Source organism: Sitophilus oryzae, unplaced genomic scaffold (genome assembly GCF_002938485.1).
Source record: "Sitophilus oryzae breed Bouriz unplaced genomic scaffold, Soryzae_2.0 scaffold_860_pilon_pilon, whole genome shotgun sequence".
NCBI lineage: Eukaryota > Metazoa > Arthropoda > Insecta > Coleoptera > Curculionidae > Sitophilus > Sitophilus oryzae.
Genome location: NW_022147484.1, coordinates 1879374 through 1903024, shown reverse-complemented (window position 1 = coordinate 1903024; position 23651 = coordinate 1879374). Strand labels below are relative to the sequence as shown.

At 31.5% G+C, this 23651-nt stretch overlaps 1 protein-coding gene and 1 long non-coding RNA gene across 3 annotated transcripts; both read right to left on the bottom strand.

Annotated features, from left to right (window-relative positions):
• Window positions 1-368: 368 nt before the first annotated feature.
• Window positions 369-22828, bottom strand: LOC115890272 (spermine oxidase-like). 2 transcript variants are annotated; one of them, XM_030910453.1, is made up of 5 exons: window positions 22629-22828; window positions 10932-11208; window positions 5448-6009; window positions 1451-1653; window positions 369-662 (listed from the first exon to the last, which is right to left on the bottom strand). In XM_030910453.1, the coding sequence occupies exons 1-5, from the start codon at window positions 22801-22803 to the stop codon at window positions 413-415; spliced, it is 1467 nt and encodes a 488-aa protein (XP_030766313.1). In that variant the 5' UTR covers window positions 22804-22828; the 3' UTR covers window positions 369-412. The 2 variants fall into 2 exon arrangements, with proteins under 2 accessions (XP_030766313.1, XP_030766314.1); XM_030910454.1 differs by lacking the exon at window positions 369-662 and adding an exon at window positions 714-1384.
• Window positions 3339-4066, bottom strand: LOC115890274. Its single transcript, XR_004051614.1, has 3 exons — window positions 3907-4066; window positions 3668-3824; window positions 3339-3380 (listed from the first exon to the last, which is right to left on the bottom strand). It is a non-coding gene; the product is annotated as an uncharacterized LOC115890274 (long non-coding RNA).
• Window positions 22829-23651: the final 823 nt, after the last annotated feature.

Sequence of the window (23651 nt, the reverse complement as noted above, 5' to 3'; positions counted from 1 at the left end):
AAATTCAACGAGCGTAGCCATAGTTTCTCGATATTTACATGGTACAAGGTATTACTTTTAAATATTTTTATACCGTATAATCGAATAAAAACGGCGTCAGCGATGGCTATGAAATGAACATCGATGACATTTCCCATATAAATTTACATATAAAATGACAGCGATCTTCATTTCATAGCCATCGCTGACGCCGTTTTTTTCGATCATACGGTATTATTTGTAACGTTTAAATTTGTTTAAACAATTATTTATGACGCTTGAAAAAAAAGTAGCATGTTCTATTCGGAGTAAAAATCTCGCCTGTATGTTAAATGCACAGCTTCGCTACAAAAAGTGTAATTTTTACTCCTAATAAAAACAATATAATATATAAAACATGTTAACGCTTTATTAAACAAACTGTATGACAATGTTATAATTTCGTGTTATAAAAATTTATTAATCTATCTGCTTCTCTGTATCCTGATTCGATTGCTCCATGAACCGTTGAAAAGTGATCAGGACTTGTTGCTTCACCCGCAAATAATATTGATAGGTTTTTATTATTTTTTAATAAAGGTTTTGATAAAGTTTCTGGTAATTTGACCCCAGCCTTCAGAAAACCTTTTACTGATTCGTACGAGTATGTACCTTTGAAATGAGGATTGGAATACCACAGTGTTCTGGAAAAAAGGTGATATTTTTTTTAAATTTGGTTAAATGATAATTAGGTAATTAATCTAAAATGATTATTAGGTAATACTATCTAAGAATTATTCGAGCCCTCCAAAGTAAATTCTAAAATTAATTAATTTAAAAACGATTTTATAAAAGCTTGATGAAATGGACAACTAACATACAAACGTTGGAAGTTAAGTAAAAGCTCATAAAAGAAATAAAAGTATATGTTTATTCAGGGTCGCCGACTGCGTTGGTGCTCGGGTGCTCTAGCATCTACGAGAGGATAACAGTGAGTGCGGAGCACCCACGAGCATATGCCTCAAAACTGATCAGTTTAGCAACTTTAAGACGACACTTATCTCATCAACCGCAAGACAAGAGGTCGTCGGTTCCGTCGGTAGAAAGTCCATTGGTACATACATGACGCGCATCATACTTCATACTGTAGCAGTTTTTCGAAGAAATCAATTTCAATAGTTGTAGTAAGTTTCCTCGTCTATTCTTAGGTAGTTAAACCAATCCTGTTTTTCAGCTTTTAAATCAGCAAGTAAATTGACATGGGAATAATTGAAGAGATTGCTGCAATAACCAGGCAGCTTCATTTTAACATATTCTGCTAGCCAAAGTTGGGAGCTCGAAGAGCTGCTCGGTTCTTGCTGCAAACCCAGAGGAAGGCAGCTCCAATAAGAATGAAGATATCTGATTGTAGCAAAGAACGATCTGACTATTTTTAAAGGGCAATTAATAAAATAAAAAAATATCTAAATTTTGTTAAAGATTCAATTTTTACCTAATGATTTTGTCCGGCATAGTAACATTAAATCTTGGCGAAAAAAATAAATTTAAGAGATGAATTAGTCCTTTGCGTACTTCTTCTTCCGAGAGAGTTTCTATGTGAGGAACATATTTTCCCCCATACCATGACAGAATAACATGGGTGTTGTTCTCTGCTTGTACTGTACCAGTCATGGTACTCAACCATTCAAGATTTTCCTAAAGAAATTGTTTCAAACTTAATTTTCTGTAGTATACTTTTTTATAATTGATTTCTTTAAACTCTAAATTTATTAAGCTAAAAAGCGTTTAAGCTAAAAATTTATTAAGTTAAGCTTTTTATGGTAAAAAATAAATAGATATACCGGGTGCGTCTAAAAAGTGCCTCGCTCTTATATCTTTTTTATTTTTTCAGATAAAAAACGAGATTTGGTATGTTAGTATATGACATAAATTGGGTTTAATTGACGTATTTATTTTATTCTTTTCGGCCACTTCCTGGTTTCACCGAAATGAATCGTTTTGATTTTTAAATGGCACCATTGGTATTTTTTACTTTATTCGATAGAAATGACACTCTGAATTGAATGGACATATCATATGTCAACTTTTGACTTTTTCGCATATGGTTTACATATACAAACTAAAATATATAGGAAACTGAAATGATACCGTCTGTTGGAGAATTTCTCGATACAAATAGAGAACTTCTGATACAATTTTATTTTATTTTACAGGAAACTTTACATTTTAACTACAGGTAACTATGTTGTTTTGTCCACTCTAGCGCCATCTATTATCAATTTTTTGGAACGTAATTTATTTTTTTGTACAGAAATAGGTCATTTTTCTTCTATTTCTTATTTTTTAATAAGAATAAGTTACTCTAAATGCTACATCGCTCCATTATATGGTATTGTTCTCAAACAGGTGGCGTTTCATTTAGAATTAACTTATCCTCATCAAAAAATATGAAATAGATAGAAAAAACAGCTATAGTTAATAAAATAAAAATAATTAACTGGATATGTTTAATAATAATTATTAGTAATAACTTTATAAAAAAAGTAAATAATACAAATTATACAATAAATAAAATTTCTTCTTCAGACGTAGCTCGCACGGCACTGCTCTACTTAACTTCTTCATATAAATACAATAATAATAATAAATCAATACAATAGCATTAAATAATATAAAATACAACTAACAAAGTTTTGTCGCGAACTTATACGAAGCGCGGCGAAAAAACGTGAATTGGATCAATGGTATAAAAATGCAGACCTACGGATTAAAGCGAAGTAACGCGAAGAATCAAAATCAAAATACATGCAATTAATCCAATGACATTTTGGCCGAGCCGGCTCTGGCGCCGGCGCTTCGCAAACATTTAAAGTATGATGCGCACTTAAGCGAAGCGCGCCGAAGCCGAAGCCATGCGAAGCACTGTTTTTTCGCACGCGATGAAAATTTAAAGTTGTTTTAAGCTGGCCTTTTTAATTTTAGTATTACGCGTAGAGAAATATTATCTATGTGACGATTTGATAAAAACATTGGATTCATGTAATCATATAAAAATGCCTTTTATTCTGCATTTTTCCTCAATTTCTACCCAGGTGTTGTCTCGCCTCAATTCATTATGATAATTTGGGTTCTTAACATAACTCTTTGTAGCTCTGTATAATCATAATGAATGTTTCACCATCCTTGATCTCAGTAATTAAACTGAATTCACAGGTTGTACGATTCCTTTGTTATGCTTCCGATCTGAAACAAATAAATATGTATAATTATGTGACACATCAAAAAAACCTCGAGTATGGTTTATATAACGTAAAAATCCTTTTATAAGCAGGATTCAAAAACAATTGCTAATAAAGCACTCGCAAAAACTGCATCATCGGCACTCTGGAAGATTCCTGGTTTTGGGATATCTGATCCTTTCTCTAAAATGATAGATACAATTTAAAAAATCTAAAACGATAATTTTAATAAACCAAATTCAGTTTGGATTCGTAATACATATTAACATTTTTAATAAACTTTGGAATATCTAATAATTATTGAATCACTCTCTGCCAAATTAAAGTAGCCAGTGCCATAACTTGTTTATTTACAGCTCAATTAACATATTTTTTGTTATAAAGTTGATATGATATTTTTTTTTAAATAATCTTCATTACTGAATATTTTGCGATTTTAATTTGGCCCACGGTGCGGTGTAGGTACCTACCCTTTTCAGTTACTGCTTTTCTCAGGTAACAGTACAAGTCTAATTCCAACGAGAGAGTGGTCCACCAACAAGTTCTACAACAAATGTTTGTTTTTAAATACAAGGTTTGTACCTGGATCGACATCACTGGATACCAAATTACCAGTAGGTTGATCATCTAAAAGATTATTTTAATTTTATTAGATCAAAATATCTGAAAACGTTCTTTATTTAACTAAATTTTTAACTATTTAACTTACCCATATAAACTGGTGTATATAAAAAGTCACTTGGAAGATAATTAACTTCTAAACCTCTTTTTATTCCAGGTACGTAATCTTGATTATAAAAATGTAAATCACAAACTCTATAAATCTTTTAAATATCTTGCTGTGTTGTATTTTCCATTTTAAGGTTTCGCACTTGATACACTTTTGGAATAATGTAGGATCGTTCTTCGAGAATGTATGTCTTTTGGAAAACAAATCCATGCACGCCGGCGCCGGCACAACATACTTATGAAAGGGCTCGTGAAAGGGTTTACGGCCTGATTCCATCATTGTTTTTAATAAAAAGTTTAAACAATCACTAAAATTTCAGTAAAACCTTTTTCGATTTTTGACGGTGCATATTATTTATTTGATTAGAACTGACTTGATTTGATTTGAAGTGCCAAAAAAACTTCGCCTTAAGCGCGACCGGTGGTTCGTCACTGAACTAACAAATTTGTGTATAACTGGTTGCGGTGAAAAAGTCCTTTCAAAGATCTCAATTTCAGTTTCCCATATATTTTAGTTTGTATATGATGGTTTATTTGAAATTGTAACATGCGGTTCATAACGACAATTTGACTCGAAATACCAAATGTGTGGTACCAAATAATTCGTAAAAAAATGCTTTTTCCAAATCTCCTAATGAGCCACTCTTGTTCCATTTGAAACAATTGAGATTATGATTAAAAAACGATTTGGACATCTTTAGACCGGCCAAGACAAGACACGAACAAAATTAGATGATCAAATATATTTTTCCGAGGCTCCTTGGCTAAAAATTCGTGTTTTTAACACAGCCATGGCACTGTAGATTGACATTCAAAATACGATTTGTTTTTATGCGAAAACGACAAAAGTTGACATATGATATGTAATTCTATTCAGAGATTCTATTCATTTTCTATCAAATAAAATAATAATATACTGATGGTGCCATTTAAAAATCAAAAGTTGTAGTTATTTACGGTGAAACAGGAAGTAACCAAAAACCATTGAATACGCTAATCTATACTAATTTATGTAATATACTAACATAGCAAACATGATTCAAAGAAAACAAGGTATGATATTGCGCAGATTGGTGACTACGTCATAGGTGATATCGCCAACATTGGTCGGCACTTGGTCGGCACGTTCCGCGCGCCAATGTCAAACTGATGACACATAATAAATGTGAAAATTACTTTTCCAATGTCAAACTCATTGACTTGACATAACTTTTAGGTTACGTCCTAATTCTTCCCTATTTTAGGTCTTTTTTATTAGTGGCAATTGAACAATATGGATTTTTTTGTATGGCGTAGTGACGTCACAGGTGATATGCGCGAACTGAACGGAATTGAAACCGCTATCGATCATAGTACCTTGTTTTCTTTGTATCATGTATAGCAAATCTCATTTTTTTTATCTGAAAAAATAAAAAAGTTATAAGGGTGAGCCACTTTTGAGACGCACCCGTAGGTGAGACGCACCCGTAGGCACAATATACATGTAGGTAGGTACCTACATGTATATTGTAATATTCCTACCTCTTTAAGTTTTTCTTTATGTTCCGTAGTCCACATCACGGGAAAATCAGCTGGACCATCCCACCATTTCACAGGAAAATGCATGATTATTGTCACAATTGCTCCAAATCCTATACCGTTAATAGCCTTCACCTTATCCTCAGGTAAATCAGGTTCAAACAAGTTTTTATGGCTTGCTTTTAACACCCCCAGAGAGGGAGTAAAGATGACGTGGTCAGCTTCGTATTTGTCACCGTCATTTGTTAAAACAGTTGCTGTATCTTCTCGCCAGTTAGTTATATTCGTAACTTCCTTATCTAAAAAGATTTTTTCATCTATTGGCAATGGATTTTCTGCATTTGGAAATTTTTCCATCATGATATCGAGTATCGTTTTATAACCATGTCCTTTCCATTTCAGGTTTTGATCACCTTCGCTGTCTTGGAAAGCAGAGGTTATATTTAAATCGTTTAAATCGAATGCAGCGTTTAAGGAACATACGCTGCTCTCTACCCAATCGTACGCCTCTGAAAATATTTCGGTTTCTTTGGGATTTTCTGCTGACTTTATAAAATCCCCGGACCTGTAGGTAAACAGAAAATTATATAGTGTGAATACCAATTAGATATCTAATATTTGATTGATTTTGTATTAGTGATCGCCGACGAGTAAAGAATATTTTTTTCTACAAACGTCAAAATGGATTATAATGTAATTGTAAACATTTGTTTTGTAATACATAAGTAACATGCATAAATTAAAATAAAATTTTTTACGTTTTTTTTTAAATTACATAAAATTGGCTTATACAAATATGTTCAAAGTTGGCATGTTTATTCAGCATACGCAGCCTTTAAAAACCCTATTTACGATTACGGTGTAAAATTAATAGGAGAGCCAATATTTGGACAGCTTAAAACTTGCATGGTATTTCCTATATTACTTTTCAACGACGATGCACCATCCGGTATAAAATGTCAGAATGACATCTCATTTTTCTGTTAGTTGTTAATACCTAATTCTATATAAAAAAATTTCCTTGTACTTTTTTGACATAAGAAAACGTTAATAAGCACAAGTAAACATCATCATAATTTTGATACCTATATGAATGTACGTTGGCATTAAGCCAGTCTCACACGATCTGGCAAACACCTTCCAACGTGGGACATTTGCCACATCGTGTGGGTGACACATTCGCCAATTATGTGTATTGTCTAACATTGTTCAAAAATGTGCCGAATGTTGGTTCCAACGTTGGACGTATAGTGTAGGACCCATGATACAAAGAATACAAGGTATGATATTGCGCAGGTTGGTCACTACGTCACAGGTGATAAACGGTACCATTGGTCGGCAGGCTCCGCGCGCCAATTTCAAATTGTCAAACAGATGACAGAATAAATGTGAAAATAATTTTTTAAATGTCAAGCTCGATGATTTGACATAACTTTTGGGGTTATGTCCTAATTCTTCTCTACTTTTGGTCTTTTTTTATTAGTGGCAATTGAACAACATGGATATTTTTTTGTATGGCGTATGACGTCACAGGTGGTATGCGCAAACTTAACGAAATTGGAGCCGCTATCGATCATACCTTGTTTTCTTTGTACCATGTGTAGGACCTACTTTAACCGAAATGTTTTATACAGAGTGTTTCGAAAATGCAAGGACAAATCAGGGGGTGACTCCCCATCACAAAATAAGGAAAAAGTTCTTGTAAACATGGGTTCGAAAATGCATACCTAATTTTAAATATAGCGAATGTTAAACTTAAAAAAAAAATAAAGAAATGAAAGGGCATATTTTCAGCATCTTCTGTAGATAGCTCTGAACACCAATGTTATAATTTGTAATATGTTGTTTAACGTTGTTATAACGTGTTTTAATACTTTACTCTAGTTGCAAATTGAAATTTAATTTTTTAAATATTTTTTAATGGGGTCCAGACACCTGCATTGAAATTGGAACCAAAATTTATTTTCTGCAAAACAGTACTAGACATGTATATGGTATAAGAAAAAACAATATTTTTAGTTGAAAAATATATAAAAGTTTCAAAATAAGTCGTTGGCGTACATTTTTTCACAATTATTTTGGATAAGGTCTCTCCTGGGGGACACTGCTTTAATTATATATATATATATATATATATATATATATATATATATATATATATATATATATATATATATATATATATATATATATATATATATATATATATATATATATATATATATATATATATATATATATATATATATATATATATATATATATACATATATTATATAATTTAGTTAGGCGTAAATTAGATCCTTATTACTAAAAATTACACTGACAAATTTCAAGAAAATCGGCTATAGTGTATTTAAGACGATTCCAAAAAAATGTAAAGGGGATCACCCTGTATATTTAAAATTATGCACTTTCCAACCCATATTTATAGGAACTTCTTTTCATATCTCTTGATGAGAAATCACATATACACAAAGGGAAATCACATATATATATATATATATATATATATATATATATATATATATATATATATATATATATATATATATATATATATATATATATATATATATATATATATATATATATATATATATATATATATATATATATATATATATATATATATATATATATATATATATATATACATATATTATATAATTTAGTTAGGCGTAAATTAGATCCTTATTACTAAAAATTACACTGACAAATTTCAAGAAAATCGGCTATAGTGTATTTAAGACGATTCCAAAAAAATGTAAAGGGGATCACCCTGTATATTTAAAATTATGCACTTTCCAACCCATATTTATAGGAACTTCTTTTCATATCTCTTGATGAGAAATCACACGCTAAAATTTGAAACACACTGTATTATTTGGAAATACTTGTATACACGGTGGCATGGCGCCTCTCGAAGACTTCACCTTCACGACGCGAAGGCTCCAAGTAGAACGGTACTCCAACTAAAGAGTTCTGCAGGGTGTTCCCAAAAAAGTTGTGCATCAAAGTTGGATTTTTCGTAATGGACTATTCAGTTGATTTCCGTATTTTAGAAAAAAAATAAAGGTTAAAAAATTAAAAAAAAAATATAATGGTTTAAAAAATTAAAGAAGCATATGTCGAAAATGTAAGGTTTTTGACATATTTTACATTTTGTGAAAATGAAGAATAAGCTATTCTAATTAGTATCATATAAGGTCTAAGGGGTAGGTAAACCTTAATAGTCAATACTATTAAGGTTTACCTACCCCTTAGACAAAGATTTTCTTAGATATTTTTATTTTTATGATTTTGCGTCAGTAGTTCTTTATTATTTCATAAAATCTAGGTAGCCGTGATATACCGTTTGTTAATTTAACAAAAATTAAAGGATGTGGAGTAAACTTTTCAATGGTTATAAAAAAGATACAAATTTAAAACATATTTTAATTACTACAGAATTAGAGCTAGATATAAACGTATAATTATATGTGATAAAAAACAGATGAAATCAAATGCTCAAAATGCTTCGTTTCCTCTTCATAAAAACTTAATAATCATTCCCTCTGCATAAAATGATTCTCTTTTCAAAATATCTTGAAAATAGGTATATGTGGAGTTCCATCTGGAAAGACAGCTACAATAATTTCTTTGATGTTGTCGATAATAAGTAGTTGGTCGAGTTTTGTAAACATGTAAACACTGTCTTTAACATAACCCAATAAATAAATAGCGTTCAAGCATTAATTGGCGAATGCACGTGCAGTTACCAATTATTTAATTTTAATTTTTTAGAATCATGTTAATTCTCTCTAATATAGGATAAGTTTCCATTTTCGGCAAATTTCTGGGATTTTTTTTTGTTATAACTGGTACAAAATGATAACTAGTTGTTAAAGTTGAACTAATTTGACAGCTATGTTGCAGTAATGTCAGCCATATTTCAGCCACCTAGATTTTATCAAATAATAAAGGTCGACTGACACTAAATCTTAAAAATGAAAATATCTAGGAAAATCTTTGTTTGAGGGGTAGGCAAAGTTAAATAGTATTTTGAAGAGACAAGAATTATCCATTAAATATTTGAATAATATACTGGGTGTCCAATTTAAAATATAAGAATAACTTGCATTTAAAGGTGACAATATTAATTTTGTTTCCTCTTGTATGATTTTTTGGGACCAGTTTTAATTTGATTTAAAATATCATAGTTATTTTAACGACCATACCGGGTAAATTCCAATTTATTCCAAACTTGTTTTTCATTTTTAGAAAATGTTAAATATGTCAAAAATCTTAGATTTTAGTCATATACTTCTCTAATAAATCGTGCCTTCCTTATTTTTCTCTTAGAATCCGAAAATAAATTAATATACCGGGTGCGTCTCAAAAGTGGCTCACCCCTACAACTTTTTTATTTTTTCAGATAAACCAATGAAATTTGGTATGTTAGTATATGACATAAATTAGGATTGATTGATATATTCAATTGTTTTCGGTCACTTCGGTTTCACCGGAAATTACTACAAATTTTTATTTTTAACTCCCGGTATTTTTTTTACTTAATTTGATAGAAAATAACACTCTAAATAGAATGACATATAATATGTCAACTTTTGACATTTTTTTGGTTATTTGAAATTGTAACATGCGGTTCATAACGACAATTTGACTCGAAATACAAAGTGTGTGGTATCAAATTACTCGTAAAAAAATGCTTTTTCCAAATATGCTAATGAGCCCTCTCGTTCCATTTGAAAAAAATTGAGATATGATTAAAAATACGATTTGGGCATCTTTTAACCGGCCAGGACAAGGCTCTAAAAACATTAGACGCTCAAATCTATTTTTCCAAGGCTCCTTGATTAAAAATTAGTGTTTTTAACACAGCCATGGCACTCTAGATTAAAATTTAAAATACAATTTGTTTTTGAGCAAAAATGTCAAAAGTTGATATATGATATATTATATAATATTATTATATATATTCGATTCAGAGTGTCATTTTCTATCGAATAAAGTAAAAAAATACCGAGGGTGCCATTTAAAAATTAAAAGTTGTAGTCATTTCGGAAGTGACCGAAAACAATTGAATACGTCAATCAATCCTAATTTATGTCATATACTAATATACCAAATATCGTTTTTTATATGAAGAAATAAAAAAGTTATAGGGGGTGAGCCACTTTTGAGACGCGCCAGGTATATGGTGTTTCCATTGCAAAAAAAATTCAACTTTGATGTGTAACTTTTTTTGGGGACACTCTGTATTTTTAAAAATACTCTAAATAAACCGATATAATATGTTTACAAAATTTCTTTTTAATAAAAACTGTCTTCTCTTTGGACCTTCCACGGCGCGGCGTATGAGTGGCGCCACCCTGTATTATGACTGAAATAATATATGAACCCATTCAAATTAGTTAAAGCCAGAAGTAAAAAAACTGTAATATAAGTAATAATAAATGGATTTTTTTCATTAAATTTATATATTACTTGATCTTCAAACATTCTCCAACAGAACTCAGATTTTTACATTTTTCATGTTTTTCCAGAAATGCGACTGATTCTTCAAACTTTATTACTTTACTCGCTGTTGCTTTGTCTAAAATTTCTCCATTGGATCTGAGAAATCGATATTCTGTGGGAAAGTTTTTCAGCACTCCCAGATCTTTTGTAAGGGAATAAACTATGTTATTTTTCTCACCATGGCAAAAGTTAGCTCCCAAGTCAACGTAAGCCTCGCCAAATTTTACACTATGGATTCTACCACCTGAAACATCAAACAGGTTTATTTTGTACCGTACAATAATTATAGATACCGTGTGATCGAAAATAGGCGTCCCGTTGACTTAAAAATGACAATTGATGACGTTCATATCATTTCACATACAAAATGACATCGATCTTCATTTTCAAGCCTTCTCTGCCGATGTTTTTTTCGGTTGTATGATATTTGTTTGTATTTTAGTTTCAATCGAATACCCATCTGAATACAAATTATTGTTAAGGCTATAACTGAAATCTGTAGATGTTATAGTACCTCATACACGACTACCGTTTACCGTTTCATTGAAATTATTCAAAAATAACACACAACACGACATAAATCTCAGGAAAAAACTGTATGTCATATTTATATACTCGTAGAATACTTTACAGCTAAAACTAGACAGCTAAAGTCATTAGGTAGATAGGTAGTAGGTAACAGTGATAAAAGCGGCTCGTGGTTAATTGTAAAGGAAAACAATAATATGCAACAATAAAAGCTTATTTTCTATAGTCACGACTTTGTAGTCAAGTTTTATTTTTAATATGTATCATTATCATACATCAGGAAAAGAAGAATTGCGTTTCTTAAAAACTAAATCATACACAAAGATCAAATTTTTTATATTAACTATAAGTACGTATAATTTTTACTACGTACTGCAATTTTTAAAGAAAAGCTTTGCTTCATCTGCTTTACTTGGCAAACTGCTACAAGTGAGAAATTGTTAACTACAAATCTTAACTTTAATATATCTAATAGTCCTCATACACCAGATGATTTGGCCTGCGGATTTGGCCTGCAGACTTGGGTGTTGTCGGCGTTTGTGGGGCGGACCAAATGTGTAGCCTTTGGTGATTTTTGGATCAAGCTTGTCAAAGGCTAAATCCGCTTGATCAGTCTTGACTTGATCTGTCAGATTAAATTGGTTTAAAAAAACGACCGAAGGATACAGTCGGCGGACTTGTAACGCTTTCTTTCTAAGCGGCAGTGTTTATTCCCAGTGTTTAATCCGATAAACATTTATGTTTATAAAAACTGCTATAAAACAATATAAAAAGTCTGCACATCAAAATGCGAGAGTTTCGGTGCCTACGTAACAGTCCAAGTCCGCGCTGGCAAACTTTGCAGACCAAATCCGCAGGCCAAATCTTCTAATGCAGGGGGCTAAAATGCCATATCTGTGCCAAGTACCGTATGATCGAAAAAAATGCCGTCAAGGTGATTTGGAAATACCTTTCGATGATATTCATCACTATTTTTACATAAATATAAAATGATAGTCATCTTACTTCCAGGCCTTCCTATGACGTCATATGGCATCTGTATCGTATTGTGTTTTGTGTTGTATGCATAGACTTAAAATAAAATATAGACTACACTATTTACATCTCAACGCGGACAAACCTTAGGGACAAACAACCTTTTTTGTACACATGTTTACTTCTGGGTACAGTCGACCGAGCCTTCCTCATCCAGCCTATGTTGTCACGTCTTTAATATTATCAATATTTTTTTTCTTGTTATACACATATATTGAGATATTAATACTACAGTTTAATAAAGTAGGTTTTAATATTCCATAGATGTATTAAATAGTCCTTATACTACTAAATTATAAGTCGGATACTGTTTAAAAAGGATAAGTTCTTTACAATATGACAACACCGATTAGAGGCGAGGGAGCCTATTCATTCATTTATTACCTTGTAGTACGTGTCGCACGTGTGCGGTAAAGCTTTGTTGCCGCTATCTCCCCGGCTGTATTAACGCATTTTCTTAGCTTGTAGTGCTTAAGTGTTTATTTTATTGACTTTTTCTGTTCAAGAACTATAAAATATGGTTCGCCAGTGCCAAATTTGCAAGAAATTTGACTTAAATAATCCATTTAAGTCTTGAAACGACTTTTGACCGGTAGGCAACTCTCAATTTACCCATTGGGAGTCAGTGGCGTTGTTGTAGAAAGGCGCTTATTTAGATAATATTTTAGTAAAATGTAAAATCTGAATTTTTTCTCTTACATTACATTATTTACTTACTTACATTGTAACAAAATCATAATTATAACCCTGTTAATAATTAATAATGTTTTTATTAAAAATATATTCCGGTTTATTCTAAAATTATCTTCAGAATCTAAAATAACATACAAGAATTTTAAAATGATATTACATTATGAAACAATATTTTTTAATATACCGGGTCGTCTCAAAAAGTGGCTCAACCCTATAACTTTTTTATTTTTCAGATAAAAAAACAGATTTGTATGTTAATAGGTATATGACATAAATTAGGATTTATTGACGTATTCAATTGTTTTTAGTCTCTTCCTGTTTCACCGAAATGATTACATCTTTTGATTTTAAAAGGCACCCTCGGTATATTGCTACTTTATTCGATAAAAAATGACACTCTGAATAGAATGACATATCATATGTCAACTTTTTGACATTGTCGCTTAAAAAACATATCCTATTTTAAATTTCAATCCAGTTTTTTCAATCCACTAAGTTTTAATCAAGGAGCCTTGGAAAAATAGTTTTGATCGTCTAATAGGTTTCGTGTCTTGTCTAGGCCGGTTAAAAGATGTACAAATCGTATTAACAAGGGTGACTCATTAGCATATTTGGAAAAAGCATTTTTTTATGAATATATTGATACCACACACTTGGTATTTCGAGTCAAATTGTCGTTATGAACCGCGTGTTACAATTACAATTAAACCATATGCGAAAATGTCAAAAGTTGACATATTATATGTCATTCTATTCAGAGTGTCATTTTCTATCGAATAAAGTAGAAATATACCGAGGGTGCCGTTTAAAAATTAAAAGTTATAGTCATTTCCGGTGACACAGGAAGTGACCAAAAACAATTGAATGCGTCAATCAATCCTAATTTATTTCATATACTAACATACTAAATCTTGTTTTTTTATTTGAAAATATAAAAAAATTATGGGGATGAGCCACTTTTGAGCCGCACCCGGTATAATAAAGACAGTACCGAGTTAAATAAATGTAGTTTTTATTTTATCCACTTCCTATCACCTTCCTTGCTTTAATGGAACAGATTTATGTTTTCTCTAATTTACATAATAAGACATCACTTAACTAGAAAAAAAATTACAACAATCATTTTTTTTTCTCTCCCTGTCGCCGATTCTATTATATCTGTGGAATAGATCCGGTTTTGATTAATATTAGGGGTTGTAAATGTTTGACTAAAATTAATAATTTATTATTAATTTCAAAAATTACGTAATTTCGATTATAAAATTTCTTCTATAACGTGTATTTTATTATGTTTATCCTTTTCGGACTCTAAGACGTTTTTTCTAAACTTTTATGTAAAAAACCTGTCCTAAATCTTAATAAAATATAAAAACGTTTAAATACGATATATTTTTAATTTACTTATAGCTTCATTAAAATAAAAAAATTACCCGGCTATGATACGGAGAGTTCAGGTGTACTTGAGAAACGAAAGACAGTGTTGTGTTTCTCGGCAGAGTCGTCAGGGATATTTTTTTTATTTTCTTAATAGTAAATAAAGTTTATTAAGATGTGTTTGCAAGTATTATTTTCTAATCTATAACAGAACCCTTAAAAAATTTTAGTAAACGTTATCTCATCATATGGTTCCTACACTTGGCGAGTAACTTGAAAAAATCCTAACGCGTTCATTCACTGGTGCTTTTACCCTATATTATGTATATAATATGTATGTATTGTGTTTTAAATACGTACATTTTTTTAGCAAAGTTAAATTAAAATTTGAACCTCTAGAACGACATTAAGTTTTTATGATAATGCATAATATACCGGGTGGTGTATCATCGTTAGAAACATAGGAAATCGCATGCAAATTTAGAACTCTCTAGATATTGTCTCCCTTGTTAATTTTACAGCGAAGTTGTAAATGGGATTTTTAAAGGTACACTGCGTACACGTCAATTTGAAATTTTTTGGACAAACCGATTTTAAGTAATTTAAGAAAAATGTACCTTAAGTTCATCCTATAATTTTGTCGATGTCAAATTGTATTTTCTAAACATTAAGCTTTTACCTCATTCAAACCAGTTTTAAATTACAAAAATACACTTTGGGGACACTCAGGGTAGGCACTATAACCCTTACAAGGCTATAACGTAGTAGTGTAGACAGTACCCCAGTCAAATTAGATAAAAAAAGGACCATCGGTGGAAAAAATTCCCACAGTTTTGAAAATAGTTTTAAACGATTGGTTTAGACTTTTGCTGATATGTGCCAAAAGTCCCCGAAGATAGAAGATGAGCTCGAGGAGTGGGAAGGAGTTAAATGTCAATTTTTTCACTCTCTTTTATGCTTATATCTCAGAAACTATGACATCTACCGAAAAACGTTCTATATATAAAAATAAAGCTGTCAAAATTATCTATAAAAGAGATTCTATACATTTTTGTTCCCGGGCTTATGGTTTCCGAACTATGCCATTCATAAATTTGGATACTAAATCAAATGGCATATTCCAAATCCTTAAAGACTTTTTTTCATTGCACGTTTTTCTTTCAAATAGCGTTGAAGAAGTACGATATCATGATTTTTTAAGTATTAAGTATAACTTTTAGTATATACTGTGATTTTATAAATTTTAGACGTGATGCGTTCACATAAATCACTTGTTGACTGCGCAAGTTATTTGTTAACATGAATAATGTTTTCTGTTCATTTATTTTGCTTTGTATTTTTGTGTAATTAAAAGTATAAAAACCATATAAAAACGTTATGTACAAGAATGTAAACTAAATATTCGTCGAGATAGCTGCGTGTCGAGTTTACTCCCGGTATTTGGACTGTTATTGGACATTTTCCGTGCGTATTTTTTCGCGATTTTCGCGTCGAACAGATGGTGTTACTTTTTGAACTGATTGGAATAAAGTTTAGTTTTTAATAACGGTGCCTACTTGTGGAAAAGTGCATTTATATTATATTAAATTGCAAATAAATCTAAACAAAAAATCAACCAAATAATAAAAAAACTTGCAATAAAACGGAATTCCAAACAACTCATAAAATTCCACGTTCGGGTTATTTTTACAACAGAGGACAAAAAATATAAACAAGTATGACTGGATCTTGTTCGAAATGTAGTGCCGCTTGTATTTTTAAAGAAACTAAAAGTGATCTTTTTGGCTATCCATGCGATATGTGCAAAGTCATATTGTGCAGAAATTGTGCAGGATTTTCTTCAACTGAGATACGGGCGCTGTCAATGATATCCAGAGTGCTCCCTTATTTCTGTACAGATTGCATAACTGTAGTTCGAGAGTTACCTGCGATAAAAGCTAAGGTTGCTGACTTGCAAGCGGAAATAAATGAACTAAAGGAAAAATCAATTCAATCCAAGCAGTCGTTTGCTGACATAGTAAAAATAAAAAATGAATCAAACGCTCTTCATGGAAATTTCCAGAAACTGGAGGAAAAACTGGAAAATATCACTAAAGGTGAGATAAATCTTGGAAGGGAAGATAATATCGCACCCACTATAGAGGAAATACACGAGAGAAAAGCGTCTAAACAATCTTGTTATATTTGGTATTTCTGAACCTGGGACCGATACTGAAAATCAGAATCCAGACGCGGAAGCAGTAGCTGAAATACTTAAGCCCATTAAGCTAAATATTTCGAAAGAAAACATTAAAATGTATCGTTTGGGAAAAATTGATCACAATAAAAAAGACCAATAAAAGTCCAGTTTGAAGACAAGGAGACGGTTTTAAGCGATTTTGAAGCGAAAAAAAGCAAACTTCAGAACAATGATGGAATATATATAAGAGAGACCAAACACCAATGCAAAGAAACCATCTCAAAAAACTCCTGCACGAATTGGAACAACATACCAAGGAAGGAAGAAACAATTATAAAATTAGATATCAAGGTTTTGATTTTACACCAAAGCTTGTAAAAGTTAATCAGAGTACAACTCCAAAAAACTAAATAAACAAATTCTAGAGGCGTCGTTCTGGTATAGCAATGTATGTTCCATAGTAAATAAGGTCGACGAATTCTTTATCTCAATTAAAAAACACGATCCTCTATGCATATTAATAACTGAAACCTGGTTGAATGCTGACATTAGAAACAGTCTGATAGATATCAATGGTTATAATATTTTTAGGGAAGACCGCAATCAACAAAGAGGCGGTGGAGTGTGTGTTTTTGTAAAGGAACAAGTGAATGGACAGAAAATATACTCTAGTGTATCCAAAAAATATAGAACCATAAGTCCTATTGAATCAGTATGGCTGAACATCAAAATTGCTGGTTTAAGGTTTATTGTGGCATGTATATATAGGCCACCACACTCGAACGAAGAATCAGACAGGAATATGATAAATGTATTAGCTGAGGTGTGTGCAGAGGACGTACCAGTCTACATCACTGGAGACTTCAATTATGCTGAAATCAACTGGAACAATAAAACACTATATAGAACTGAGAAACTAAATCAACTGTTTTTGGACAGCTTTAATGAAACGAATATTTATCAAATAATAGATTTTTCCACACGTTTCAGGGGTGATCAGGATGCGCTTCTGGATTTGTTTCTAGTAAATAATAAGAAACTGATTTACAACATAGAAAGTGATTCACCATTGGGCCGCAGTGACCATTTGGTTATTACTGGAAAAACGCAACTCGAATATCCAACTAGATCTACCAATAAAATACGAAAACAAAACTTTTGGAAAGCCAACTATGAACAAATAAATGTATTTCTTGCAGAAAACTTGAATTTTGACCCTTCACATTTGGAAGAAAACAGATATGAAAAAATCACCAAAATTATTGACGAAGCTATTACAAAATTTGTCCCATTTACAACTAAAATAATAAATTCTAAAAAACCATGGATAAATCAGAATATTTTTAAAAAAATTACTAACAAACGAAAATTATGGGATAAATATATTAAATCGCCAACACCCGAAAACTATACTGCATACAGGACGGAAAACAACACTCTAAAAAACATAATCGCAGTGCTAGACAAAACTACGAAAAATCTATCGCCTCTTCCAGCTCACCAAAACAATTTTTTAAATATATTAATAGGACTCTGTCTACAAAAGTATCCAGTTTCACTCTTAAAAACCCCAACAATGGATTACCTATCATGGACGACTGTGACATTGCTGAGGAATTTGCACACCGGTTTGCATCAGTCTTTACGACAACCAATGACTCTTACATTCCAACGCTTTCACAGAGTTCTAGGCTTCTGCAAGAGATTACTAACATAGAATTTACAGAGCTCAACGTTAGCGAAGCCATAAAATCATTAAAAACTGACAGCAGCCCGGGTCCAGATAGTGTACCGACTGTTTTTCTTCAGAAATGTTGTCATGCCCTCGCACAACCTTTAGCATGTCTATTTAATGATTTACTAATATCTGGCAAATTTCCAGATACTTGGTCTCTTTCTTTCGTTACACCGCTTCACAAAAAGGGAGACAGACAGTTAGCTGGTAATTACCGACCAATTAGTCTAACTAGCTGCATCTGTAAATGCATGGAAAAGGTAATCATCCGCACACTTACTCCATACCTAATGGAAAAAGATGTCTTACCCAGCACACAGCATGGATTTCTTCCTGGTCGATCCACAATAACGAACATGACATCTTGTCTTAGCGATTGGACAGCAGCCTTTGATAGAAACCAACAAACAGACGTCATCTATCTTGACTTTGAAAAGGCATTTGATAAAGTACCCCCCAGATGCTTCTTTATAAACTAAACCACTACGGCATAAGAGGGAATTTATTCAAACTTATATCAAACTTCCTAACCCGACGCTACTTCAAGTCAGAATAAACGGATCTCTTTCAACTAAACACAAAGTGACCAGCGGTGTTCCTCAAGGCTCTGTGTTGGGCCCACTGTTGTTCCTCCTGTATATCAGCGATCTGGCAAGAGGCATAAAAACGAATATCATATTTTTTGCGGATGATACAAAGTTATATGCAAATCCCGAAACGAGCTACGTCAATCTTCAGCATGATCTAAGGTTGGTGGAATCCTGGGCCAAACAATGGAGAATGAAACTGAATGAGGACAAATGCACTGTTCTTAGCATTGGAATGAATTGTACGCACAAAACCTACACCCTAAATGAATTAAGTCTAAGACATGTAGAACAACAGGAAGATCTAGGGATTACAGTTACTGGAAACCTAAAATGGTATGTGCATATATCAAAGATTACTAAAAAAGCAAATTCTCTTCTTTATTTCATTCAAAGAGCATTTCAAGACCGCTCTATTGATCTTATTTTAAAGATATACAAGTCCTACATTAGACCCAAAATAGAATATGGTCAAATAATATGGAGTCCCTATTTTCAGAAGGATATTGATCTCATCGAGAAAATTCAACGCAAGGTGACAAAAATGCCCCATGAACTTAAGGATCTAGAGTATGAAGATCGTCTTGCGATGTTAAATCTCACCACATTAAAACAGAGGCGTTTGCGGGGGGACTTGATAGAGACTTACAAAATTCTAAATTGTTTCTACACTTGCCCATTAAATATATACCATCCTTGCCAAACTCCACAACTTAGAGGCCACAGCAGACGCCTGGAAAAGGAAAGATCGTCCAAACTCCAGCGAAAAAATTTTTTGACTAACCGCATAGTGTACCCGTGGAACTCGCTGTCAGAAGAAAGTGTTTCAGTACCAACTCTCAACTCATTTAAAAACAAAATTGATCAAGAAATGAATACCTTGAGTTCTGTACGCTTGCATTACGGCCAGTAAACTCGAAAAAATTACGCGCAACATAAAAAGACAGTAGACTCATCGGTATTTTTATACCGCTTTCTATTGTGTAAATAATAATAATAATAATAATAATAATATATTACAGAAACAAAATAAATAATAATACATTTATAAAATAATAGTAAATTATTATGTTTGTGAATTAATTTTTGTGTCCGAAATACCTTCATAAAATTCTTTAGTTCAAAAGTCTTATAATAAAAATTAAATCACCTTATCTTTAATAACACAGATTGTTTGTAATTTAAATTTCATAATATATTATACGATATTGTACAAAATTAAAAAAGGAATTTGAAAGACCTACTAAAATAAAAAAGTAAGCGATACATGCATTATTATAAATAGTAAATTTAAATCACTTTTTTTATTGAATACACATCACTTGTCTAAAACGAATAATGTGGAATAATATAGATAATTTTAAAGTATGGGGACTCACGTTATACCTATGTATGTGTATATCACTGGTATGGATATCATTATTGTATTCAAGTATTGTAGGTTGAGAAGATTCAGAAATCAGACTTTCATATGAGCTTTTAAGACTCTTTGAAATTCTGCAAGGGAAGACTGATACTATATTGGCGAAATGAATTGGGTAGTGCAGATACGTAAATATTACACTTACGTTCACTATACCTACAGGAAGAAATCAGGTAGAATATCATCGCAATATACAACCTCGGGGAATCAAAATTCAAATGCTAACGTCTCAATTGCTTCGTTATGTGTTATATAAATGCTACTATAACATTAGAAAAATTTACTGCAGGCAGGGAGAGAAATCTTCAACTCTGAGCAATCATGGACCATAAACCATGATTCTTGGTTTTCGTACACTTTCTACATTATTTGCAGCTGCGCTGGTATACTTTTTTACTGTAAAGCTGGCAGGCATTAATCTTTAACTTGCAGTTAAGTTAGTAAGTCCTGTGTGCACTAGTGTTCTCCAACGGAAGACAAAAAGTCACGATGCAATGAAGACTTGATACCCCTTAATACTACTATTATATTAACACTATTATATACCGTATGATCGAATAAAAACGGCGTCCGCGATGGCTATGAAATGAAGATCGCTGTCATTTTATATGTAAAATTATATGGGAAATGTCATCGATCGTCATTTCCAAGCCAACTGGACGACGTTTTTTTCGATCATACGGTATTACTATTATCCTTCTATTATTAATAAGAAAGGTTAAATTTAGACTTTAAATGCGAAAATACAATATGAGAAATAGAGTTGATTTTGTCAACCCTGTAACTCAACCTTTGTCAACCCTGTAAATAGTCATAAAAGTGACATTTAACACCTCCCCTCTCCTCAACCTCATCGTCTATCATTGGGGACTTTTGACACATATCAGACCAAGTCTAGAGAAATCATTTAAAACCATTTTCAAAACTGTGGGATTTTTTTCCACCGATTTTTCTAATTTGACTGGGCTACAGCACAATAAATTACATTTGACAATGATAAAATAATAGGTTGACAACTTAAGGTATGTTGACATTTACCTGGTTTTGCATTTGTTAGCTGTTCAGTTTTAATTTAAAAAAATAGATGCAGTTTTTCCTAAATTACTTAAAATTGGTTTGTCTTAAATTGTTAAAATCGGTATACGTATTCAGCATACGCAGACCTTTAAAATTCCTATTTACGACTAAGCTGTAAAATTAAAAGGAGAGCCAATATTTGGACAGTTCAAAATTTCCATGGGATTTCCTATGTTTCCAACGACGATGTAGGTACCACCCGGTATAATATGTATGTATTTATATTTATAATAAGTAATAAGTACATACATATTTATTTATAATAAGTAATAAGTACATAATAGTTCATATGTTATATGAAATTAACAAAATCGTATTTGATTCAAATTCGAGATAAAATACATTAATAATTTTGACCATATACCTATTAAATATTCTCCATATTTAAAAAAAATGTCTCCATAAAAAATGTTCGTCCATATTACAGTAAAAAGTTGTTTATCCTTTAACAATAAAAAAACTAGAATACCTTACTATACCAGTTATTCTGTAAACTTTGCCAGTACGTTTTAAGACATAGGTACACCAACCAACAACAGTCTTAAAATTTGGGAATCTTTATTTTAGTGTGTGATATCTCATATCTAAGATTTTTGATTGATAATAATAATATGACTGTGTTATACTCTAGTTTTCTCAGATAGATTAATAGTGAAGTTAAGGGAGGTTTTCAGAATATTACTTATTCGGTGGGTAAAATATGGATTGTGGTAAGTTTTGAACAAATTTTAATTAAATAAATAGGTAGCAATGTATGTGTTAATGGTCCGATTCTGAAAGATTCCAAATTTTAGCTAAATTATTTGTTTTGTTTGGTAAATAAATTAATGTTAATGATTTTGATTTGATAACGTAATCATCCATTTCCAAACATGTCACTCAAAAATAATTAAGAATATGTTTTAAATAAGTTTCAAGAACTAGCACATATTCAAAAGTATTTTGTCGTTTCAAAAGATTTTCACACATAGAGTGTGAAAATCTGCATGGCTGAGAAACCATTTGTTATTAGGTTTTTGTATTATATACGTACCAATGCGACTTTCAGCTTCCAATATCGTTATATTCGTGAAATTATTCTTTAACAGTCTTGTAGCAGCTGCAACGCCAGCTGCTCCACTACCAACAATAACAATATGGGGGTTAGGATGACAACTCACCCATTGTATACTTACACTAACTGAAAAAATTAATAAATTAAGTAACATGGCTAAATAATAATTTGCGACTGAGTACACTAAATAATTTAGACGCAATATTTTGGAGATAAGACATTTTTAAAATGATTGACCTGTAACAGTAATTATTATGTGATATTTTGACCATCCATTCTTAGAAGCATTAAAAGTTCGACCAACTGTAATATAAAGCTTTAAATACAGATATAGTTATTGCATAATTTTGTAAGATAAACTGTTAATTTTTTTACCAACTTGTTTATTTACAAATTTAAGCTCAGGAAGTAGGTACCATGCAAAGTACAAAGTGCTTCAATAGTCGTTGATCAAATTTCAACAGCAAATTACAATGTTAAAAATGATAGGTATTGCTTATAGACTTTTTCTGGTGAAGATTAATGTTAAGAATCAAAAATATAGATTGTCAAGGAATCTCAGTAAAAAATGGTGTCTTAAAGAATTTGTGTCATGAGTGATTAATATTATTTCTTTGTAAAAACCATCATGGGAGTGAATTCTACGGTTCCTATACTTGATATGGTATATGATTTAAAACTTCCTTATATTTTTTATAAGAGGATTATTTGTAGTCTTCCATATAGGATCTCTAAATTATCTTCTATATACCGGGTGCGTCTCAAAAGTGGCTCACTTCTATAACTTTTTTAATTTTTTCAGTTAAAACATGAGATTTGGTATGTTAGTATAATGACAGAAATTAGGATTGATTGACGTATTCAATTGTTTTCGGTTACTTCCTGTTTCACCGGAAATGACTGTAACTTTTGGTTTTTAAATGGCACCCTCGGTATTTTTTTACGTTATTTGATAGAAAATAACACTCTGAATCGAATGAATGAATGAACTTTGACTGTTTC

Excerpts from the sequence above, each read along its gene's own strand:
- LOC115890272 (XM_030910453.1), bottom strand. The coding sequence starts at position 22,803 with ATGTTACTTAATTTATTAATTTTTTCAGTTAGTGTAAGTATACAATGG. Across the intron at positions 11,209-22,628 it reads GGAAGCTGAAAGTCGCATTG|GTGGTAGAATCCATAGTGTA; the intron begins GTACGTATATAA and ends TTGATGTTTCAG. Across the intron at positions 663-1,450 it reads ATGCCGGACAAAATCATTAG|AACACTGTGGTATTCCAATC; the intron begins GTAAAAATTGAA and ends CCTTTTTTCCAG.